This window comes from Citrus sinensis, chromosome 3 (assembly GCF_022201045.2).
Source record: "Citrus sinensis cultivar Valencia sweet orange chromosome 3, DVS_A1.0, whole genome shotgun sequence".
In the NCBI taxonomy this organism is placed as follows: Eukaryota; Viridiplantae; Streptophyta; class Magnoliopsida; order Sapindales; family Rutaceae; genus Citrus; species Citrus sinensis.
In genome coordinates, this window is record NC_068558.1 from 32,618,030 (window position 1) to 32,638,917 (window position 20,888).

The 20,888-nt window shown below is 34.8% G+C and overlaps 2 protein-coding genes across 6 annotated transcripts in view; both read left to right on the top strand.

Moving 5' to 3' along the window:
• LOC102623169 (putative disease resistance protein At3g14460) overlaps nt 1-10,114 on the top strand; it is a 41,611-nt gene extending 31,497 nt beyond the window's left edge. Inside the window, exons 2-10 of one of the 5 annotated variants that reach the window (XR_008053002.1) lie at nt 6,977-7,565; nt 7,642-7,705; nt 8,106-8,283; nt 8,377-8,505; nt 8,586-8,779; nt 8,865-8,956; nt 9,125-9,189; nt 9,308-9,413; nt 9,506-10,114. The gene's annotated coding sequence lies outside the window, so the exon portion shown is untranslated. The remainder of the gene's footprint in view (nt 1-6,976; nt 7,566-7,641; nt 7,706-8,105; nt 8,284-8,376; nt 8,506-8,585; nt 8,780-8,864; nt 8,957-9,124; nt 9,190-9,307; nt 9,414-9,505) is intronic. The other 4 variants (XR_008053003.1, XR_008053004.1, XR_008053006.1 and 1 more) reach the window with 4 other exon arrangements.
• Nucleotides 3,568-5,689, top strand: LOC127898643 (putative disease resistance RPP13-like protein 1). The gene has a single exon (XM_052436851.1). It carries the CDS (start codon nt 3,677-3,679, stop codon nt 5,027-5,029), a length of 1,353 nt encoding a protein of 450 aa, XP_052292811.1. The 5' UTR covers nt 3,568-3,676; the 3' UTR covers nt 5,030-5,689.
• Nucleotides 10,115-20,888: the final 10,774 nt, after the last annotated feature.

Sequence of the window (20,888 nt, forward strand, 5' to 3'; positions counted from 1 at the left end):
ATCATTATATTATTTGTTGTGTACACTTGCACATTGACACAAATAGCATTAGTATTTATACCCAACAAGACCCTAAGATTATATCATCAGGGATATTATAAACTCTTCTAAGCTTACATAATTCAGCTATTGTTGTGGTACACGCCATGAAGTCAATAGGGTAATGCTCGGCTAGAGCTTTGCTGCTCAACTTCTTTTTCTCCTGTAGTCAATCTTCCTTTGGTGAAGACTCTCCACCTTCATTCTCACCAGAATCCTCCCCTTGATACTTACCCAAGGTTTGCTATGTATTAGAAGAGTCATCGCTATCGTTGTCACTAGAAGAGGTTGAAACCTGAGGAGGCATCCTCCTAGCACTATCTCTAACACTAGAATCACCTATAGGCTTTAAGAGAATCCTTGGGTCAAAGACAGATTTTGTGAGTAAACTGGGCAAAAAGTCAAACTCATCATTATTAATCTCAATTACCTTTTTTTTTTTCCTTCGACACTGTCTGGGCTAACTTAGAGCTAGAACCAAATATCTCCAAACTCAAGCAAAAATAGTAAATTCCCAGTGTTGAAGTACGAGAAACAGTACCTGAGGGGAGAAAATGCCAAATCTGAAGCAGATTGTGGGACTTGATCTCCCGTGAAGAAAATGGACTTTGTAATCGGAAAAGGTGAGTGGAAGCAAAGTGAGGGGGAATGATTTTGTGAAATTAGGGTTTTCAAGGATATGAAGGATTCCCAACCGACACCTCATTTAATAGCGTGTACCCCAAGTGTAACACCTGTTGTTTTTGTTATATTATGATTATTATATATCTATTTCATAGAATATAATATTTTGGGTTAATGTATTCAAGATTATTTTATTTTATTTCTTTTAAATCTCAAATCACTTAATTTTTATTTATTTATTAAATACCTTATTTAAAAAGGAAATAAATTCCTTAATGGGTAAGGGTTTTAAAAAGGCTTGGCCTATACAAATCTCCTCTATATTATTTTATTTTTCAAAACCCTAGAGGCTAATAAAGAAAAAAATACAACAACCAACATAAGAGGAAATTTATGTTTTTGAATAAGAAGAGGGGAAGATTTTGATTGTGTTCCTATTTTCCATTAAAGGAGTTATTGAGCTTGGATTTTGTCTTGAAAGTAGGAAAGAATTTATAAGCCTTTGAACTTCTGATTTTCATTGTGATTTTATGTGATTGATTAAATGATTTTGTATGTGCTGTATTAATAAAATTGTGAAAAGTATGATCATGTATATATTTATGTGCTATTGAGTGGAAGTAGTGTTATTATGTTGTCCTAGAAATTGTGAACAATATTGAACATCATACGATGATTGTTTTCATTGAGTCTCATACATAAAACTTATTAAACTAGACATCTTTATCTTTCGATTCATATGTTTATTGTCCAAAATTTCATTGTATATTAATTGTTTTGATTTTCCAAGTTGGAACACTAGTGCTGGAAAATTTATATTTTCAACGGTAATTCTCACTTCTATAATTTATTTCATAAACCAAGCGACTTCTAAAAATTCTAGAAATTTTTATTACTGTACACATGTATGTCTAGTTTTTGTGTTTTTAATTTTGTAATTTTTGGTTTTATATAAAAATCATTAATTTTTGGAAACTGTTCTCTAGAATTGTGAGGGCTGATATTTAGCTCAGTTTGGGCTAGTTTTTCATTAGTAAATGTCTTGTAAAATTTAAATCTGATTCCTTATTGTTTTCTAAACTGGAATCACCATTTTTGGACATGTGTAACTAAAGTTATGAATTTTTGAAACAACAATCCTCTATTTATATCATTACTGGACAATTTTGATGTTTTTGTGGGAAATCAGTTTTCGGAGATGATTGTAAACTCTAATTAATCTTATTAATTTTTTATTGAATGCCACATGTTCACAATAGCTTTCGTGATATTTATAATTTTCCGACATATTTATAACTTGATAGGAATCAACTCCTGTATGATAGTCTAGTATAGTTAGTGAATTGATGTGCTTAAGTAAGAGTATAAGGTTTAAGGATATTTTAGGTTTTCCTATCTAGGTCAGAATTGAATAAGATATTGATAAGAATCTTGTCCTGATAATTATAGGCCGAGAGTGAGCTCGTGTGATTGGGGTTATTATTGATTGCTTTGGATCGACATAAGAATCTTACACGATCATTTATTGAAAATGATTATCACGTTATAACTTAACTGATTCGGGTTTTACTAAGCACATATGATTATAAAATGATTACTGTTTCCTGACTTATGGTACTTCATAATAATGATTATATACTTTTTTTTGTATTAATAACCTTATGCATGAGTTTGCTTACCGAGTTAACGGCTCATCCCTCATCTCCATCATTTTGCAGAGTGATTTTAGAGATGTGGGCTTTTGGTCTAGCAGAGAGGATTTGTTAGCTGAAAAACTTTAGCATTTTCTAGATGAATTAATTGTAGCTACTTTAATTATTGCTTAGAGCTAGTTTTTATTTTGGAGGATTGTTGAGTTATTTATTATTGTGGATAATATGCTTCCTCTATGACAACATTGACTTTATTTAGGATTTGTTATAAGATTAATGTTATGAGGTTTCATTCCAAATTCCTCTTGACTTTTTAAGGTTAATTTAGGGTGTTACACCAAGGGTGTTGTAACCGCTGGTTTAAAATTTAAATGATTGGTTTGACATGTGCCACCTCACCTGCATTTAAAAACAACGCGACTTTTCTGTTGAACAAATACCAATAAGCTAGAAAAGCAAAAAGCAAATACTAACAGCCTCTTGTTGTAGTGTTGAGCAACTAAAAAGGCAGCCTAGTTGAAAGGAGATATATTAAATTTCTAGTCTTGATTCGTTTCACTCTTAACACTAAAAACTGGAGGACTGGAGTTTGGAGGTGAAAAGCTTTCTAACCAGGCACCTATGAGCAGAAATGCGCTCCCCTCATCCAAAAGCAACCCATCATGGAAACTTGTTCCCTTGACCAGTTCTTTCTGAGTGCAGGAGTCTTTAGAGGAAAAGCTTGAGGTTGTAAAGTCCTATGCGTTAAGAAAGGAAGCAGCTCATAATCATCCTCAATCAATTACAAATCTAAGTGTTGACGTATCTGTGTAGTTGCTGCCCAATTCGACCAGAATCTTGCATCAACAATTATCATTACTTTTTAATTAAAAAAAACAAATCTGAGTTAAGTTGCCCTGAATTAGATTAGTTTTTTTAACTAAGCCCTCTAATCAAATTTGTTGGGTCTGCCACAACTTGACACCATCTATGATACTATTTCTACCCCCTCCTCTCTCATAGAAATAAAAATTTCACTGTTTATTCTAAAATTAGGTGTAACAAATAATAAAATTCACTCTCTAAAATTATAAGCCAAGATTAAAAAGTGATCAATTCACACTTTTTATTCTCCTCTAGAAAGTAAACAATACATAAGTGTATGGATTGCAAGACTTTGATTTTCAGAAACCAAAGAAAAAAAATATTAGTAATTTTAGGGTCCCTGTCAAAAAAATATTAGATTAGATACGTATGGGTCCACGCGGTTTTGAATCAAATCAACCTCTGCAGGCTTCTGACGCACTGCTTTCTATTTTCTCTTTTCTTTCATTCCATCCCATTTGATCCTATACTCCTTTTCTTGCCCTCAATCCTTTACCATGGCTGTTGGAGAGCTCTTACTCTCAGCTTTCTTTCAGGTGATTTTTGACAGACTGGCCCCCCATGGTGAATTACTCAACTTTGTTCGTCAACTTGGAGGCGGGGTTGATTCGGAGCTCAAGAAGTGGGAAAACACTTTGACGATGATTAAGGCGGTTCTCAGCGATGCAGAGGAGAAGCAACTGACGGACCAGGCTGTGAAGATTTGGCTGGACAGTCTTCGGGACTTGGCTTATGATGTTGAGGACATTCTTGATGTGTTTGCCACCAGAGCTTTGGAGCACAAGTTGATAGCAGAACATGATCATGAGGCCAGCACTAGCAAAGTACAGAGGCTCCTCCCTGTAGCTTTTTTCCGTTGTTTCAATCGGTATACTGTTAAGTTCAATCACAGTATGCGTTCCAGCGTAAAAGACATTACTGGCCGCTTGGAAGAACTATGTAAACAAAGAATTGAACTTGGATTGCAGTTGACTCCTGGAGGGGCATCGTCAAATACAGCTGCACAGCGAAGGCCACCCAGTTCAAGTGTTCCAACAGAACGTACTGTCTTTGGGAGACACCAAGATAAGGCCAAAATACTTGAAATGGTATCGGCCAATTCCCCGAGTGGTCATGCCAATATTGCTGTAATACCCATCGTCGGCATGGGTGGGATTGGAAAAACAACCCTTGCTCGGGAGGTCTACAATGATAAGGAGGTGGAAACTTTCAAGTTCGACATTAAAGCATGGGTTTGCGTTTCTGAGGACTTTGATGTCTTGAGCATTTCAAGGGCAATTCTCGAGTCAATCACCTACTCGAGTTGTGATCTCAAGGCTTTAAATGAAGTGCAGGTTCAGTTGAAAAAAGCAGTCGATGGTAAAAAAATCTTTTTGGTCTTAGATGATGTTTGGAACGAGGACTACGGCTTGTGGGAAGACCTGAAAGCTCCACTCATGGGTGCTGCACCAAACAGTAAAATAGTTGTCACCACTCGCCATTCACATGTTGCATCAACAATGGAACCAACTCAACAATATAATCTACGGTGCCTGTCAGATGAAGATTGCTGGTCCCTGTTCATGATGCACGCGTTTGTGAGTAGAGATCTTACTGCACAACAAATTTCAGATTTATTCCGTGACAAAGTAGTTGGAAAGTGCAGAGGCTTGCCCCTAGCCGCAAAGGCTCTTGGTGGACTTTTACGTTCTAAGAGACATGATGCTTGGGACGAAATATTGAACAACAAAATCTTGGATCTACCTCGACAAAAGTGGCATTCTCGCAGTGTTAAATTTGAGTTATCACTATCTTCCTTCTCACCTGAAGAGATGTTTTTCTTATTGTGGTATTTTCCCCAAAGGTTATAAATTTGAGGAGAAGGAACTTGTTTTCTTATGGATGGCTGAAGGCATCATTCAACAATCAAGAAACAACAAGAACCAACCGGAAGTTCTGGGTCGCAAGTATTTTCTTGATCTAGTGTCGAGGTCGATACTCCAACCGTCAAGCAGTAATAACTCTAAATTTGTCATGCACGACCTTGTTCATGATTTGGCACAATTGGTTTCTGGACAAACAAATTTTAGATGGGAAGAGGCCAACAAGTCAATGTCATGACCCAACTCAGACCTGGCAAGATATTGTCCGTTTTGGACCTTAACAAGACCTGCACGGATTTATTCTTGGGGCGCCCATACACCCCAAAACGCGTCTTGCCAATTAAGGTGTGGATCACCCTTTATAAACCCAGCATCTCTCCCGTGCTTTGTCGATGTGGGATTCGCCTAGGGTGTTACATACACCCCCCTTGGGGACTCAGCGTCCTCGCTGAGGTTTGCCCCACTATCGCTCAAGAGGACACGCGGAGCCGCTCTAATACCACAATGTCATGACCTAACCCAGACCTGGCAAGATATTGTCCGCCGCACGGATTTGTTCTTGGGGCGCCCATACACCCCAAAACGCGTCTTGCCAATTAAGGTGTGGATCACCCCTTATAAACCAAGCATCTCTCCCGTACTTTGCTGATGTGGGATTCGCCTAGGGTGTTACAGTCAATCTCCTCTGTACAGAAGTCTCGTCATTTTTCTTATAACTGTAGTGTGAATGATGGCAACAACATGCTTGACGTAGTGCATGAAGTTCAGCATCTCAGGACATTTCTGCCGGTGTCAGTTTCAAGTTCTGGTCGGTATGACATGAATGATTTGGTAGTTTCTAATTTATTATCTAAGTGTGGGAAACTGAGGGTGTTATCTTTAAGCAGATCTTATATCACCGAGTTGCCTAAAGGATCGATGAGTGGTTGGAAACATTTGAGGTATCTCAACCTTTCTGACACACGGATTAGAAATTTGCCCAAGCCAACGTGCTCTCTGATTAACTTGCAAGTTTTGTTGTTAAGAGATTGTTATTATTTACTGAAGTTACCATCCAAATTGAGAAATTTGATCAATTTGCGCCATCTTGATATAATGGGTGCATATTTAATAAAAGAGATTCCATTTGGAATGAAGGAGTTGAAGAATCTTCAGGCACTATCTAATTTTATTGTGGGCACAGATACCAAATCATCTGGCTTGAAAGATCTGAAGAGTTTAGCATTTGTTGGTGGAGAACTTTCTATTTCAGGATTAGAGAATGTGATTGACCCATGGGAGGCAAGCGAAGCGATGTTATGCGAGAAGCAGTATCTAGAAGCATTGTCATTGCAATGGAGGTCTCAATTGCAGTGGGGGTCTCAATTTGACGACTCACGAAATGAGAGCAGAGAAGAACTTGTACTTGGCAAGCTAAAACCTTGTACAAGTATCAAGAAACTCACAATCAAGGGCTACGGTGGCAAAAAAATTCCGTCTTGGATTGCAGATCCATCTTTCTCCAAGATGGAGGTCCTTGGATTAGAAAATTGTGAAAATTGCACATCTTTGCCATCGTTTGGGTTGTTGAGTTCACTTAAACATCTTACTGTTAAAGGTTTGAGGAAACTCAAAAGCATGGGTTATGGAGAGCATTGCTCGAATCCTTTTCAATCACTGGAGACTCTTTGGTTTGAGGATTTGCCGGAATGGGAGTATTGGGACACCAAATTCGAAGAAAATGGCGTTGCAGGATTTTCTAGCCTCCGTGAACTTTCAATTTTGAATTGTAGCAAATTCTCTGGAATATTGCCGTTATGCAAGAATTCACAACTGGAAAGCTTGTGCATCCGTTATTGTGATTCTCTAACATTCATTGCAAGACGGAAGCTACCTTCATCTCTTAAATGGCTTGAGATAGAGAATTGTGAGAAGCTTGAATCCCTTCCCAATGACATGCACGAACTCAACTATCTTCAACATTTATGTATAAATAGATGTCCAAGTATTGTAAGGTTTCCAGAAGAAGGTTTTCCCACCAACCTAGTGGAACTAGAAATTAGAAGAGTTGATGTGAAAATGTACAAGGCAATTATCCATTGGGGGTTGCACAGGCTTACCTCTCTTAGACGCCTCTGGATTGAAGGATGTGATGATGATGAAGCAGAGTGTTTTCCAGACGAGGAGATGGGAATGATGTTGCCCACCTCTCTATCTTATTTGAACATTATAGGATTCCGAAACTTGAAAATGCTATCTTCAAAGGGTTTTCAAAGCCTTACCTCTCTTGAATTTCTGTGGATCGATGATTGCCCAAATCTGACATCATTTCCAGAGGCGGGCCTCCCATCCTCAATTTTGTGGTTAAACATATGGAGCTGTCCAAAGCTAGAAAAAGTGTGCAAATGGCATACAAAAGAGGGTTCCAAGATTGCCAACATCCCTCGTGTTTGCAGAGATGGCCAATTCGTATGATGAAACATAAACTCAGAGAATTCATAGCTCAGATTCACTCCATCTCTTACTGTGGTCAATAACAAACAAGGTCAGTTGATTTCATTAATCCACTGCCCTAGCTAGATTGAAAATGTTTCACTTCGATTTTTATTTTCACATTTCAGAATCCTGGTTGCAGGTTGATACAATTCATTTTATCCAATTTGTACAATGGTAGTTTGTATAAAGGTAATTAGTACCTTCCTCTTCTTTACTATGATAATATCACGGAGAGATTAAAGTAGATTACCGAAACTGAAAATACTTGTCTTCAATCGTATTTTCAAAGCTTTACCTCTCTTGAATGTGGTTTCATGATTGTCTAAATCTGGCAAAAAGCATGACAGATCAAATAGTCCCTTGTTTTATTACTAATTCTTTAGTCAATTCATGTGAATCTTAGTTTTTCACTCTTTTTTGGAAAACGTGAATTGAAAATTTAGTTCATTAGACTTCTTTGTTGCAAATAAGACAAACAATGGACGATTTGGTCTGTTCATGTATTTTGTCAAATTATTTTTCTCAAAGTAACAACATTGTGTTTAATATATATGTTATCGCTCTAAAAATTAATGTTGTTGAAATGAAGGACATAAAGACATAAAGACACCATCAAACTGGACTTAGAAGCCAATTAGATCAGTCATACATTCCACCAACTGTGAGTGTCACGATGGTGGATAGCAGAGGAAACAGAGGATGTTGGAACTTCCCCTGTATGGCTGAGGGGAGCTCTAATTACAAATAGGATTTCGAAACTTCGGTTGGTGAGTGGTAATTAAAGAATCGCGTGTCAATTCAGTATTTTCTGTTTTGGATAAAGTTGATACCATGTTTTCCAAATCTATGTTTTCTTTCAGATGATCAAGTCATTCTGGTATTGAAGCAGAGTGACAATTGGCTGGAGATGCAGAGGCATAATAAGTTGGAGTTTTAGTCCCATTCTTAATATGCATAATCTTGGAATTAAAGGGGCCAAGGCAATGGTGGTAAGATGTATTCTCATTCTTTGTTGCATCTCTGTTGTCTTCTTCCTTCAGAAGTACATCCAGTTAACTGTTTTTTTCAGTATGAATTCCAAGAATGGAGTGGTGAAATCAATGCTGTCTTGGATTGGAAGAAAATATATTTCCAGTAGGTCCCGTAACCAAAGATAGCTAGGATTTTAAACAACAGAACAGACTTAATCGAACATCAAGCTGAAAAATGAGACCGACACGATCACCAATTTTATTAACATTGAAATTTTTTATCCAAATAAGGGTAATAATTCACCTGTACGCATTCCTTTTATTACTGACTCTTGCATGTTTCTGCATTTGATTAAACCGAGAGAAATTGCTTTCAGACTGAAGAACAATAGCCGTACCTCCTAGCCAATGTCTACTGTGTGGATCTGCGGAAGGAGTTAAAGAGGATCTCCATCTTAGAGCATTTCTGGTATAAGAAAAACCTCGTTAGAATGCGTGCATGATCTACCTTGCCTTTACTACTTTGCTTTTCATTTGAATTTTGGATGCCTTCACATAGATTGATTCTTCCGTTATTATGATTAGTCCTCTGCCTTTTAGTTGGAAAGGCCACTGACATTTTATTTTCACTTATCAGATATTAAGACAAGCATTTTGATTTATCGAAGTCGTGTCAACAAGATCGTTGCTGTTGCTTGTTGAGTAAGTAATACTGATTAAGCATTTAAGCTGATCAAGCCACGGCGATTTAATTTATTCCAACCTCCAGTTCTGATTTTACATGTATTTATTTATTTATTTATTATTATCATTTTTTCAGGTTGCTTCTTGGGTCAAAGTTAGTTCATTGTTAATTCAGCATCTGAATGAAGATGCGAATTTGAGTAAATCACATCAAAGTGTTTTGATTTTCAGTTCGGAACCATGTAAATCTTTGTCTTTGCTCATTAATCATTACGCATCTCACTTGTGTTTGCTGAGGCTGATTTCTTTTTTACTGTTTAATTCTTGCTAAAAGTGCAGTTTAATCTCTAGAATCGGAATCAAATCTGTTAATTGTGAACCTGAATTAGGAATTTATGAAGGAGACGACTTTGTCGTTTCTGGAATGGAATAAGAAACGACAAAGCGATCAAACAGATAATGCTGCCCATATGACAACGAGACTCTATCATACGAAGAGTTTAAGTAATGCACGTGACTTGCATGAGCATCAACGGAATCAAGCTTTAGTTAAACGGCAGCTGCTAATGCCGTTTCAAACTAAAGAGTTGTTACCAACGGTTAGACTTGGTGGGAACTCTCTGGGTTTGTTTCAACAAACCTAGAATAAGAGCTGGTGTGCAACACACCTATCTGGATCTCCTCAGAGTTGTATATAAAGCCTTCAAGGCCAAACTTAGTTGAATAATGTTCCTTCTATCAATCTCTCTAAGTCTTGTAATCTGTTAAGCATAAAAGAAAAGCTATGGCTTCTGTTTCTCAAGAGGATGTAGGTTGTCCAGTCGAACCTCTATAATTATCTATGTGTCCAGTTCACTTATATTCTTTTAATCTCTATCTCTGGTTAAATACTCTTGTTCTATTTTCTGATTTCTATCTTGGTTTTTCATTCTTGTCGTAATAAGACCAATGTGTGGTGATTTCTTGGGGAAAAGAATTAAGTTTTACCGGTCTTAATTCTAACAAAATCAATTAGTGCAAGACAGGACTTTGAGAATCGGGGGAAAAAAGTTTAATTTTATGAACGGAAGATTCCATTCATTGGTCCAAATTAAAGTAAATAAATGGCCTGAATTATGTAGATTAAATTATTTGAAATATTGTTTAGGTAATTAAATATTTTCAGAAATCATGGTTTTGTCATGAGCGGATCGGGACCGTTCACGCACCTTGACTAGTCAACTTCGTGTACAGGAAGACCAACCAATGAGCTAATTATTACAAACACTGTACCCAAAAATATAAAAGAAATTAGATAATGCAAAAAAAAACAAAAATATGAAAAATTCACAGCCATTTCAAATTTCAGATCCTACAACTGATTCTTGTAGATGACGCGTCGTTTTCCAAGAAGACAAAAAGACGTAACGGCGTCTGATCATTTATTAATGTGACGACATACATTGTTTGTTGTCAAAAAGTAAACGACGAGTCATCTACAGTATTATCAGCTGTAATCATAAACCAAATACCAATGAGTGAGATAAATAATAATCTATTCCAAGTTTCTATTCTATTACTAAACTTCTCACAGAATCTATCTTTCCAAGAAAATTCGAGTATCAGTCCAAGAAAACACCGAGTTCGGGCATCTTTTCAAACTTGTTTGCAAGATCAATTTCTCGATCTCTAATTTTGAAAAATAAAATTTTAAAGCAATTACCACGAATGTTATTTCATATGAACGGAAGATTCCATTCTTTAGTCCAAATTAAAATACTAATATGAGAATTATACAATATAATATACAGTGGTTATGACAGCGTCATTTAATATTCTTTATTTTTATTCAATGTTGAAATTAATGGCTATTCAGTTTTCATCTGTTGTAGAATATAAATTCCATTTTGTTTTTAATAATGGATGTTTAATGAATAATTATTTAACAAAATGCTCAATTTCAAGTATGCGCTACCTTAGGGTAGAAGTGGTTCGACAATTTAATTAAACTCTAAATTATCACAAAATTGAGATTTGATTGAGGAAAAAATGACAATTAAAATTACAACATAAACACTATTTAAAGTTAAAAAAATGTCGTGATACTTTTACCCAACTTATATCTTTATGCTACATGAGTTTGTTCGTTACATTTATGCTTGCACAAATAGTTTGTGCTTCTGATGTTACTCTTTTTCATTTAAATTAATAATAAAGATACAAATTCTTGTGTACTTTTTTTTTTATATTTACAAAGTGATTTTAAAATTATTAGTTAATGATTTTACAAAGGCTTATTTTGTTAGATATATTAAATTTTATATTTTTATCCAACACATAATATATTGACAAATGAGAGCATACAACCGAACACGAAGTTTGCTGAAGAATTTCCATCCTTTGCTACTCATTAGGGATGTAGTCAGGATTTTGATTGAGTTGTGAGACATTTAAAATCGAACTTGATGCAGGTGCGTGATTGTGCGTGTGGCAAGCTCTCATTTGGGAAACCGTATTGTGGGTTCCACAACCTCCAAATGCAAGCTTGTCATGTGCATAGTCGTGCTTCTTATGGAATGTGTCTACGTGTACCTGATTAAAACTCTATTTAAAATATAATATAATTCTAAAAATTTAGATAGCAATATATAGCATCAAAACTATATTGATAATAGATTTATTTGTTAAAATTGTTCTCATCAAAGACAATTCGACGAGATCTTATGTGTTGAAAAGAATATACGATAGTTTCATTATCAATACAATCAAAAATATTTTCCAATATACAAAACTAAGTTATCACTTAATTTGTTCTTATAATCTTTTAATAATAACAAAAATATTCATATAGTGCAGCACAAAGAGAAAACATGAATACATGATAAAATGTAGGGATTTTGAAACTAGATTAAAGATCAATTGGAAAATTCAATGAATTAACTACGCTTACAACTTAAAAATCAATGATAAAAGAGTAAATAATTGAAGGAAAGTACTTTTGATTTAGGGAAATAGAATGAAATTCAGGCATTGACATAGTGACAAACAAATAAAGAAAGTATGTTTTTTATTCAAAGCATTCGAAAGAAATTGGAAAAAATAAAAAGAGTAAAGTGATTTTCTTTTGTCTTCAATTAGTTTTTAATTTTATCTTCATAATATATTGTCTTATATCTACATTTAAGTCTCATAATATTTTAATAGTTGATCAAATTATTTATAATTGGACATTTAATGTTGGGGCAGTATGAATTTTTTTCAATTAATTAGAACACTTTCATAATTTTATAATTCAGTAGGGTTACTTTTTTTTAATAATAATAAAGTATTATTTTTTTTAATAAAAATTATGGTGCAACTGTGGTTCCGTGCCATAGTTGCTTCCAGCTGTTCGATCCCAATAGATCCCACCCATCTAAGTGAATCCAACGACTAGATGCAACTGTGGAACGATACCACAGTTGCATTGTAATCAGACCCTTATTCTTTTAATGACCATAAAAGAATTTCAAAAGCCTGGGCCACGGCCCCGGCTAATCTTATCCTGGTTACGTCCGTCCTACTCATGATGAATACGTCCCTCCTACTCATGATGAAGAAGTAAGGTTCTCTTTTTATTTACTGATATAATATTTTCTAATCATATTCGACGGCAATGATTGTGGGTTCAAATTTTTTTTTTTTGAATACTGTTATACAGGACTGTAGGTATTACAATTAATATTTATAAACAGATTCTACAATTGGGACCTTCATCGTGGCATGTACTCCTCTGAAGCATTACCCAAATTCTTCAAACCCTCTCAAATATTCGAGGGCTGTCCACTCTACTCACCTTTTGTGAGGAATAGACTGACTCCACTCAATTATTTGATAATTGAGGAAGGATTATAAATAAGCCCCATAAATGCTTTCATGGAGGCTCGAACCCTTGCACTCATTATTCTAAGTGCAAGGGCTCTCCCACTGGACCAAAGGCCCATTGGTTCATTATTCTAAGGATTGTGGGTTCAAATTTAAATACTAATAATTAAGACATGAAATACAAGTGTGCAACCCAAGAGGGGGGGTGAATTGGAATTTTAAAAATTATCCTAACAAATCCACACAACAAGCAATCTAATGTCTTAACAATAATTGAAAACAATAAGTTCAATAATAGCACGATAATTAGAGAGTAAGGGAGAAGAGAAACAAACACACGAATTTTTACGTGGTTCGGCAATCTCCGCCTACGTCCACGCCTCCAAGCGATCCAAGCTCGAGGATTTCACTATCCAAGCCTTTCCAAGGCTTCAACAATTACAATTGACTTTGAGGTGTCAATAAACCTTTACAACAAAGAGATTATCTCCCAATCTCTTCACTCAAGTGTCTCACACACTCAAACTCTTACAAATAAATTGAAGAAATGAAAGATACAATGAAACTCACTCAATGAGTAGATATTCAAAGATGAAGAACAATGAATGATTCAATGATTTGTGTTTTGCAAGTTGTAAGCTCAAGATATCACGTGTGCTTTTTGTTTTTGCTTGTTGGAGAAATTGAAAATGAGTTGGATTTGAGTTCTTATAGTTTGAGCTAAAAAACTAGCCGTTATGCACATTTTGGTCATAACCGGATTACCGGTTATGGACAACCGAAATTCCGCTTAGTGTTACCGTTACAGCCACAAATTTGAATTTCTGAACATCCGGATTTCCGCTTTGTCACATCCAGATTTCCGCTTACGCTCAGTAGCTTACTGCCCAACAACCGGATTTCCGTTTGTCAGGATCCGGAATTCCGCTTTTAATTCGGATAGATTCTGCCTAAAATCCGGACTTCCGTTTGTCATAATCCGGATTTCCGCTTGCTACAGTAACTGCTACAGTGAATATTTTTCCAAATTTATAGTTTGACCCCAAAACTTTATAAAACTATAGTGTGGCCCAAAACGTTATGAAAGTTTGCAAAAAAAGTCCAATTTCAGAACTTTAGAATAATGCTTTGTCAATCCCACAACTTTCTGAAATTATGACTTTACCCAAACTATGTGAAATTATAGAATGGTCCAAAAACATTTAAATAGTTTCAAATAGGTCTAAATCCGAAATTTAAAATACTATCAAAGATTTTAAAATTACTTTCATTTTAGTCCAAAATGCTTTAATCCCATAACATCATTTTCTTATTATAAAAGCACAATTCATAAATCTTGACTCAATAAATACATGTGGTTTGTTATCATCAAAATCAATATTTATAAACATATAGGCTAACAAGACAGTCATTTGTATCATTATCGTTTTATTATATACCATGGAGCCCACACAGTTTTGACGAGAACCAAAAACACAACATTTTAGTGTGTTATTCCTTGAGTTTAGTATGTCTCATTACTAATGAGCATCGGATGCATCATCAAATTTTAATATTTTATGCACTAATTGACAGTGGGATTAGAATATTTCACGTAATTTCAACACAAATGCAAAGCATCTTAATGGAAAAAGATTTCGAAAATTGTTCACTTGCTGCAGAGTCAATTCTGTGTTCTAACTAAACTCTATTGAGTTTCTAATCCCAATTTTCAGTATCCATACATCAAACACTTATCAGCTTCTGTTTGCATTTGCTTGCGATCAATTCCATTTTCTTCTTGTGACTGAAACCATGGTTGTTGCGGGAGAGCCCTTACTCGCAGCTTTACTTCAGGTGCTTTTTGAGAGAGATTGGCTTTATTAGTGAATAAAATAAGTGGAAGAAGCGGCGATGGTGATGATGAAGAAGTTGACTATGATGAAAATGTACGGCGGCGACAGCCAGAACCTCAAAGAAATGAAGAGGCTAGGGATTGTTGACACCGTGGAACAAATGTACGGGATTGTTGATACCGTGGAACAAATGTACGGGATTATTGCCACTTTAAACAACATGAAAGTTGAAACAACCCCGGCTGACAAAAACAACAACTTTGCTGCCCGCGTTACTGTCTCTAATCTGATTGATTTTGGGTCGAAATTTTGAAAAAGATCCCCCATTTTTCAATTTTCACACACAATAAAGAAGAAAAAAAAGAAAGAAAGAAAGGTGGCTAGAACTTTTTTTTTTTCAACAAGGGAAAAAAATAAGAAAAGAACATTAAAAGGATTTGTCAGGCTTTGATGGTCGTTAAAATGAGACCCAGGAAGCCATTGAAGCTAAAAAAAACGAGAAGCCATGTATTTATATACGCTGTTTTGCTTTACAAAATCTGACTGGCATCAGGGGCAAAAAAAAAGTGCCATTTGTTGGTACAGAGAGACAGAGGAGAGTAGAGAGGCAGATGCAGAGGCAGGGGCAGAGTTAAGGGACCATTGAATGGGCAAGCGAGGTTTTAATTTATGCAGCGAGGGACGATTAAAGTTCTTGCAACTTTCCTGCCGTCTGATGAAATCTTGACCGTCCGACGGTTACAATAATGGTTTTAATTTATTTTTTGCCCCTTCCGCTTATTGGTTATTATTGAAATGGATATTATCAATTAAAAATAATTGTTGGACAGATGTAATAAATGTAACTATAGATGGTTGACACCTGTATTGGTTGACTCCCGATTCACTATAAAAGGCCAAGGATGAAGGGACGCGAGAGGAGGGGCAAAAAAGGAAAAAAAAAGGCAAAATGGAAATCAGAGCAAAAAAGAAGAAGCAGAGCAGGGGATGATCAGGACTTTTTATTATCTACACTAAATTTTAAAATTTATATTTTAAAGTAAATATAAAAATTTATAAGTAAGAAGAAGTATATTAAATAAGGAAAATATTAAAAATTTTATTCCCATAAATATGTACTATAAATAAAAATAATTATTAAAAAATAGTTGAAAATAAAAGATAATTTAAATATTAAAACACTATTTTTCAATTATGTAATCTGACATTGTAACCTATAATAACTTATAATTATATAAGGATTAAAAATTCTAAACTAAAATAGATTAATATACGTAATTACAATCAATTAAAAATTACAAGTAAAGCTTTTATGTTTGAAATCAAGTACTAAATTACCATGCTTAATAAATTAAACAATTAAATTTATTCATCCATTTAAATTATAAAAGTATTATTAGTTAAAAGTTTTAATAATAAACTAAATTCACTTAAGCAAAAAAATACTTGGATGCAATTGTTTCTTTATCAGGTGTTCTAACTCTTTTTAAAGAACTAGATGTTGATAATCCTTCTATTAAAAGTTTCTTAAAATATTCAAATTTTATTTTTTAACTTGTCCTCCTAATTAATAGAACTAAAAAATAAAGTCTGAAAATTCATATAAAAATTTTATGAAAATGTTGATTATTGTTATTATATGTTGTTTTTATAAGTATTTCTAATACCATTGATGATGTTATATTATATTGACATACTTTTTTTTTCAATTGGAATTTTTTAAAATAAATTAAGACAATAATAAAATTTTAGCTCCCTAATATTTACAATCTATTCAATAAATATATAATTTAATCATTTTATAAAATAAGTCACTAATTTCAATTGAAAATAATATAATTGAATTAGGGACATATTTGAATATAAAATAAAAACTCTATTGTTATATGAAATTGATGAAAACAAAAGGGTAATTGAGTTAGGGATATATTTGAATATAAAATAAAAACTCTATTATTATACTAAATTGATGAAATCATAAGGTTAATGAATTAGGGACATATACGAAAAAAAATAAAAATTCTATTATTTTACTAAATTAATAAAAACATAAGGGATATATTTGAATTTTTTTGTACTAGACCGGGCTCACGCATAGATCGGCCTCTGAAGCAGAGCAAGTAGGAAGACAAGCAAGAAGCCATAAAGAAGTCAAAAAGCCAAGAAGACATAAAGAAACTGAAGATCATAACCTAAAACAGAGAGTACTAGCAACAGCAAATACAAAGAACAGCAGCTTATTTGATTGTAACAACAATTGGTGCTCTCTTTGAGAGGCGATTCTAACAAACTCAAGGCACAATTCTCAGAGCTTACACTGTATTTAACTTTCAAGATACAAGAATGGCAGAACCATCGCAAGAACCAACACTCCCAGAGGAATACGGGACGGAAACTCTTGAGGAAAGAACTTGGGTTGATTCATTCTTAGCACCCCACGAACAGTTATCACTCCAAAATCAGAGTTTAATCCAGATTGTAGCTTCATTAAAACAACATCTTACAGCAACTCTGGAACAACGAATGAAAGAGATTCGGACACAGTTGAATCAATTAAATCAAGAAGAGCCTATCAAGTTGCAACGTACAAATGGAAAATTAGTGACCCTTCCATTGGAATTGACGAATGAAAAACATATAGAATTAAGTCAGGAAAATCCACAGAACTTGAAAAGAAGAATTAGAAATCGTCGAAGCAAATCACCGATTTCAACTTCAACAACTGAAAGACACGAGACATCATCATCCAGTTCCAAGACCTCGCGGAATAACAAACTTTTTTCCAAGTATATTGAGAAATTAATAGAGCAGAAAATGAAAAAAGTAAAGCGCATCAACAATTCAGAAATATTATGACTTGAAGATGAGATATTGAAGGCCGTAAAACTCGACTCTTCTTCTTCTCCCCATTTGAACTTTCCTTTCTTTAAGCACTCTGTAATAGCTATAGTGCTAAAACTGTGAATGAACCTTCTATAAAAATATTGCCAGCCCATGAAAACTCCAAACTTCACTCATAGCCTTAGGCATAGGCCATTCTCTAATCGTTTGTATTTTCGACTCAATAGCTCTAACCCTATCTACACCAACTATAAAACCTAAAAACTCTACATTACTCTGCAGGAAGCTACACTTCCTCAGATTAATGTAAAGCTTATTCCTCCACAACACCTCTATAACCAATCTCAAATGCCCCAAATGCGTCACCACATCAATACAGTACACCAAAAAATCATCAAAATATATCACAACAAATTTTTAAGAGAAAGGTTTAAGAACCTAGTTCATTAAGCGCATAAAAGTGTCTGGTACGTTGGATAATCTGAAAGGCATCTTGAGCCACTCATACAGCTAGTGGTGGGCAAAATCGATCTGGAACCGAAAAAAATTCGGTTCGGTTTGTTTTTTTGGTTTCGGTTTGATTTTTTAATTTTAAAAAAACTGAATATAAAAATTCAGTTCGGTTTGGTTCAGTTTTTGGATTAAATTTTAAAAAATCCAAATCGAACCGATAATATCATTTGGGTCCCTCTCTCTTATAAAATTTTAGTGTGACCCAATATTTAGGAAATATTTGCATATAGAAATTCTATTATGGCCTAACATATTTTGCAAACTTTTCAAAAGTGTCCTTGACCAAAAGTCAATAATGGTAAGATAACATCTGATCCCTATGTTTTTGATAAGTTATATTATGGCACAAAAACTTATTTTATTTTATTTATGTTTTGAGCCAAAAGTTTTGATATTAAAAACAATGACGATGATTCTAAAAATTATTCAGTTTAGTCCACAATTTTGTAATTTTTTTTTGCTTATACAAATTTGTAAATTATTTTTTTTTTGTTGATTATACATTGATTATAGTAGGCTTTGTGTGCAAGTTAAGATAAACCCAAAAACCAATTTATTAAACCGATCCGTTAAGTGAACCATTACCGAAAAACCGAAACCGAACCGAAAAATTGAAGCCGAACCGAAACCGAATCGAACTGAACTATCGATTCTGGATTGGTTTTTATTTTCTCTAAAAGCCAAATGAATTTTTTGAATTTACGACTCGAACCGAACCGAAACCGAAAATTTATCCCGAAACTAAACCGAACCAAACCAATGCCCATCCCTACATACAGCTCTTCATTTTTCTTGAATGCTGTTTTTCACTCATCTCCAAGCCTAATCTGAATATGATGATACCCACTGTGCATGTCTATTTCTGAAAAAACCTGAGAACCATTTAATTGATCTAGCAAATCTCCAAATGTCGGCATAGGAAAACAATATTTCACTATAATTGGATTAATTTGCTTGCTGTCCACACATATATGCCAACTCCCATATTTCTTTGGCACCAATAAAGTTGGAACAGCACTTGGGCTCATACTCTTACGAATGATGCCCTTCTGCAATAATTCATCAACATGTCATTGTAAAATTGCATGCTTATGAGAACTCATACGATAATGGGGTAAGTTAGGTAAACTTGTGCCTAGGACTAGGTCTATATGATGCTAGATATCTCGCAAAGGCGGTAGCCCATCTTACATCTCTGATGGGGTGATGTCAGTGAACTCAGCTAACAATGGTTGTACCTCTTTAGGAATAGATATCATCTCGAGCTCATTTTCTTTCTGTAGTTTCTTACAACCGTCACAATCTTCTTCTAAATGTGCCTTCACAATAGTTAGAAAATTCTTCCCTTCAGCCTTAGGATTTTTCTTCTTGTTTGTTAAAGGCACTAAATGAACTTTCTTGTTATTCCACTAAAACTCGTATACATTATCCCTTCCTCTATGTACTATGTCCATATCAAACTGCCAAGGTCTCCCCAATAAAAGATGGCACGTATCCATATCTACTATATCACATGCCACATCACTCTTATAAATCTTCCCAATGGAGAAAGGAATACGACATACTTCTGTCACTCGCATTTCAGTCCATTTCTTTATCCATCCAATTCTATAAGGTGTAGGATACTTCTTCGTCGAAAGTCTCATTACATCAACTAATGCCTTGGAAACTATGTTTTCACTACTACCACTATCATTTATTACATTGCATACCTTATTATTGATGGTGCCATGTGTTCTGAAAATCTTATTGCGCCTTTTCAAATTTCGACGCTAATAAAATTTTCTGCACAATACAGTTTAGTAACTCTCCTTCATTTGCTTCTAACTCCAAGACCTCCTTGTCATCTTCATCCCCAACATCATTCATTTATGCCTCGCCGACTTCAGCCTTTACTAAATTCAAATTTTTAGAACAACAATCATTCGATATGTACCCTGGTTCTTTATACTTGAAGCACTTTCTTGGCATAGGCTTTGCATAAGGATTATTCTGCTGTCTAAGTGGCTGCTGTTGTTTAGGCTGCTGCTGTACTTTTTGTTGCACCTGACTACTACCAGGCCAAGTTTTCTACTTGTTTTCAATCCCTACACTGTTTGGTCTCTTCTGCACACCAATGAATTGTCTCTACTGAGCTCTAGAAATAGCACGTTGCTACCATTCTTCTAACTTCTTTGCCCTAGCAACAAATGTACCCATATCCCAGATCACGACTACAATCTCATCTTGCAACTCTTGCTTTAATTCGCCAATATACTTTGTAACTGTCCGAAACTATGGCTCTTTCATGTTATTTCTTGAATACAAACGATAAAAATCCTTCATATATTTATCAACACTATAATTCCCTTCACTGCAATTCTGATATTTCATGTAAAACTGCTGTTGGTAATCTACCGGGAGGAAATATTCTTTCATGATCCTCTACATCCTAGGCCACGATTAGATCAGTGGCTTTCCCGCAACCCTCCTGATAGGTCCCAGTCAGAGACAGCCAATGATCACGCGTAACACAAGTGATATTTTTCTACTTATGGCGAGAAAAGGACCAAATAATTGTTGTTTAGAATTCTCAATGCTTTTATTCATATTCTGGAGCTTATTTATAATAACAAGACTTTGGTTTCCATCCTACAATTACGGCTAAATAAACGAATAAAACAACTTAGCTAAGAATTCGAAGTA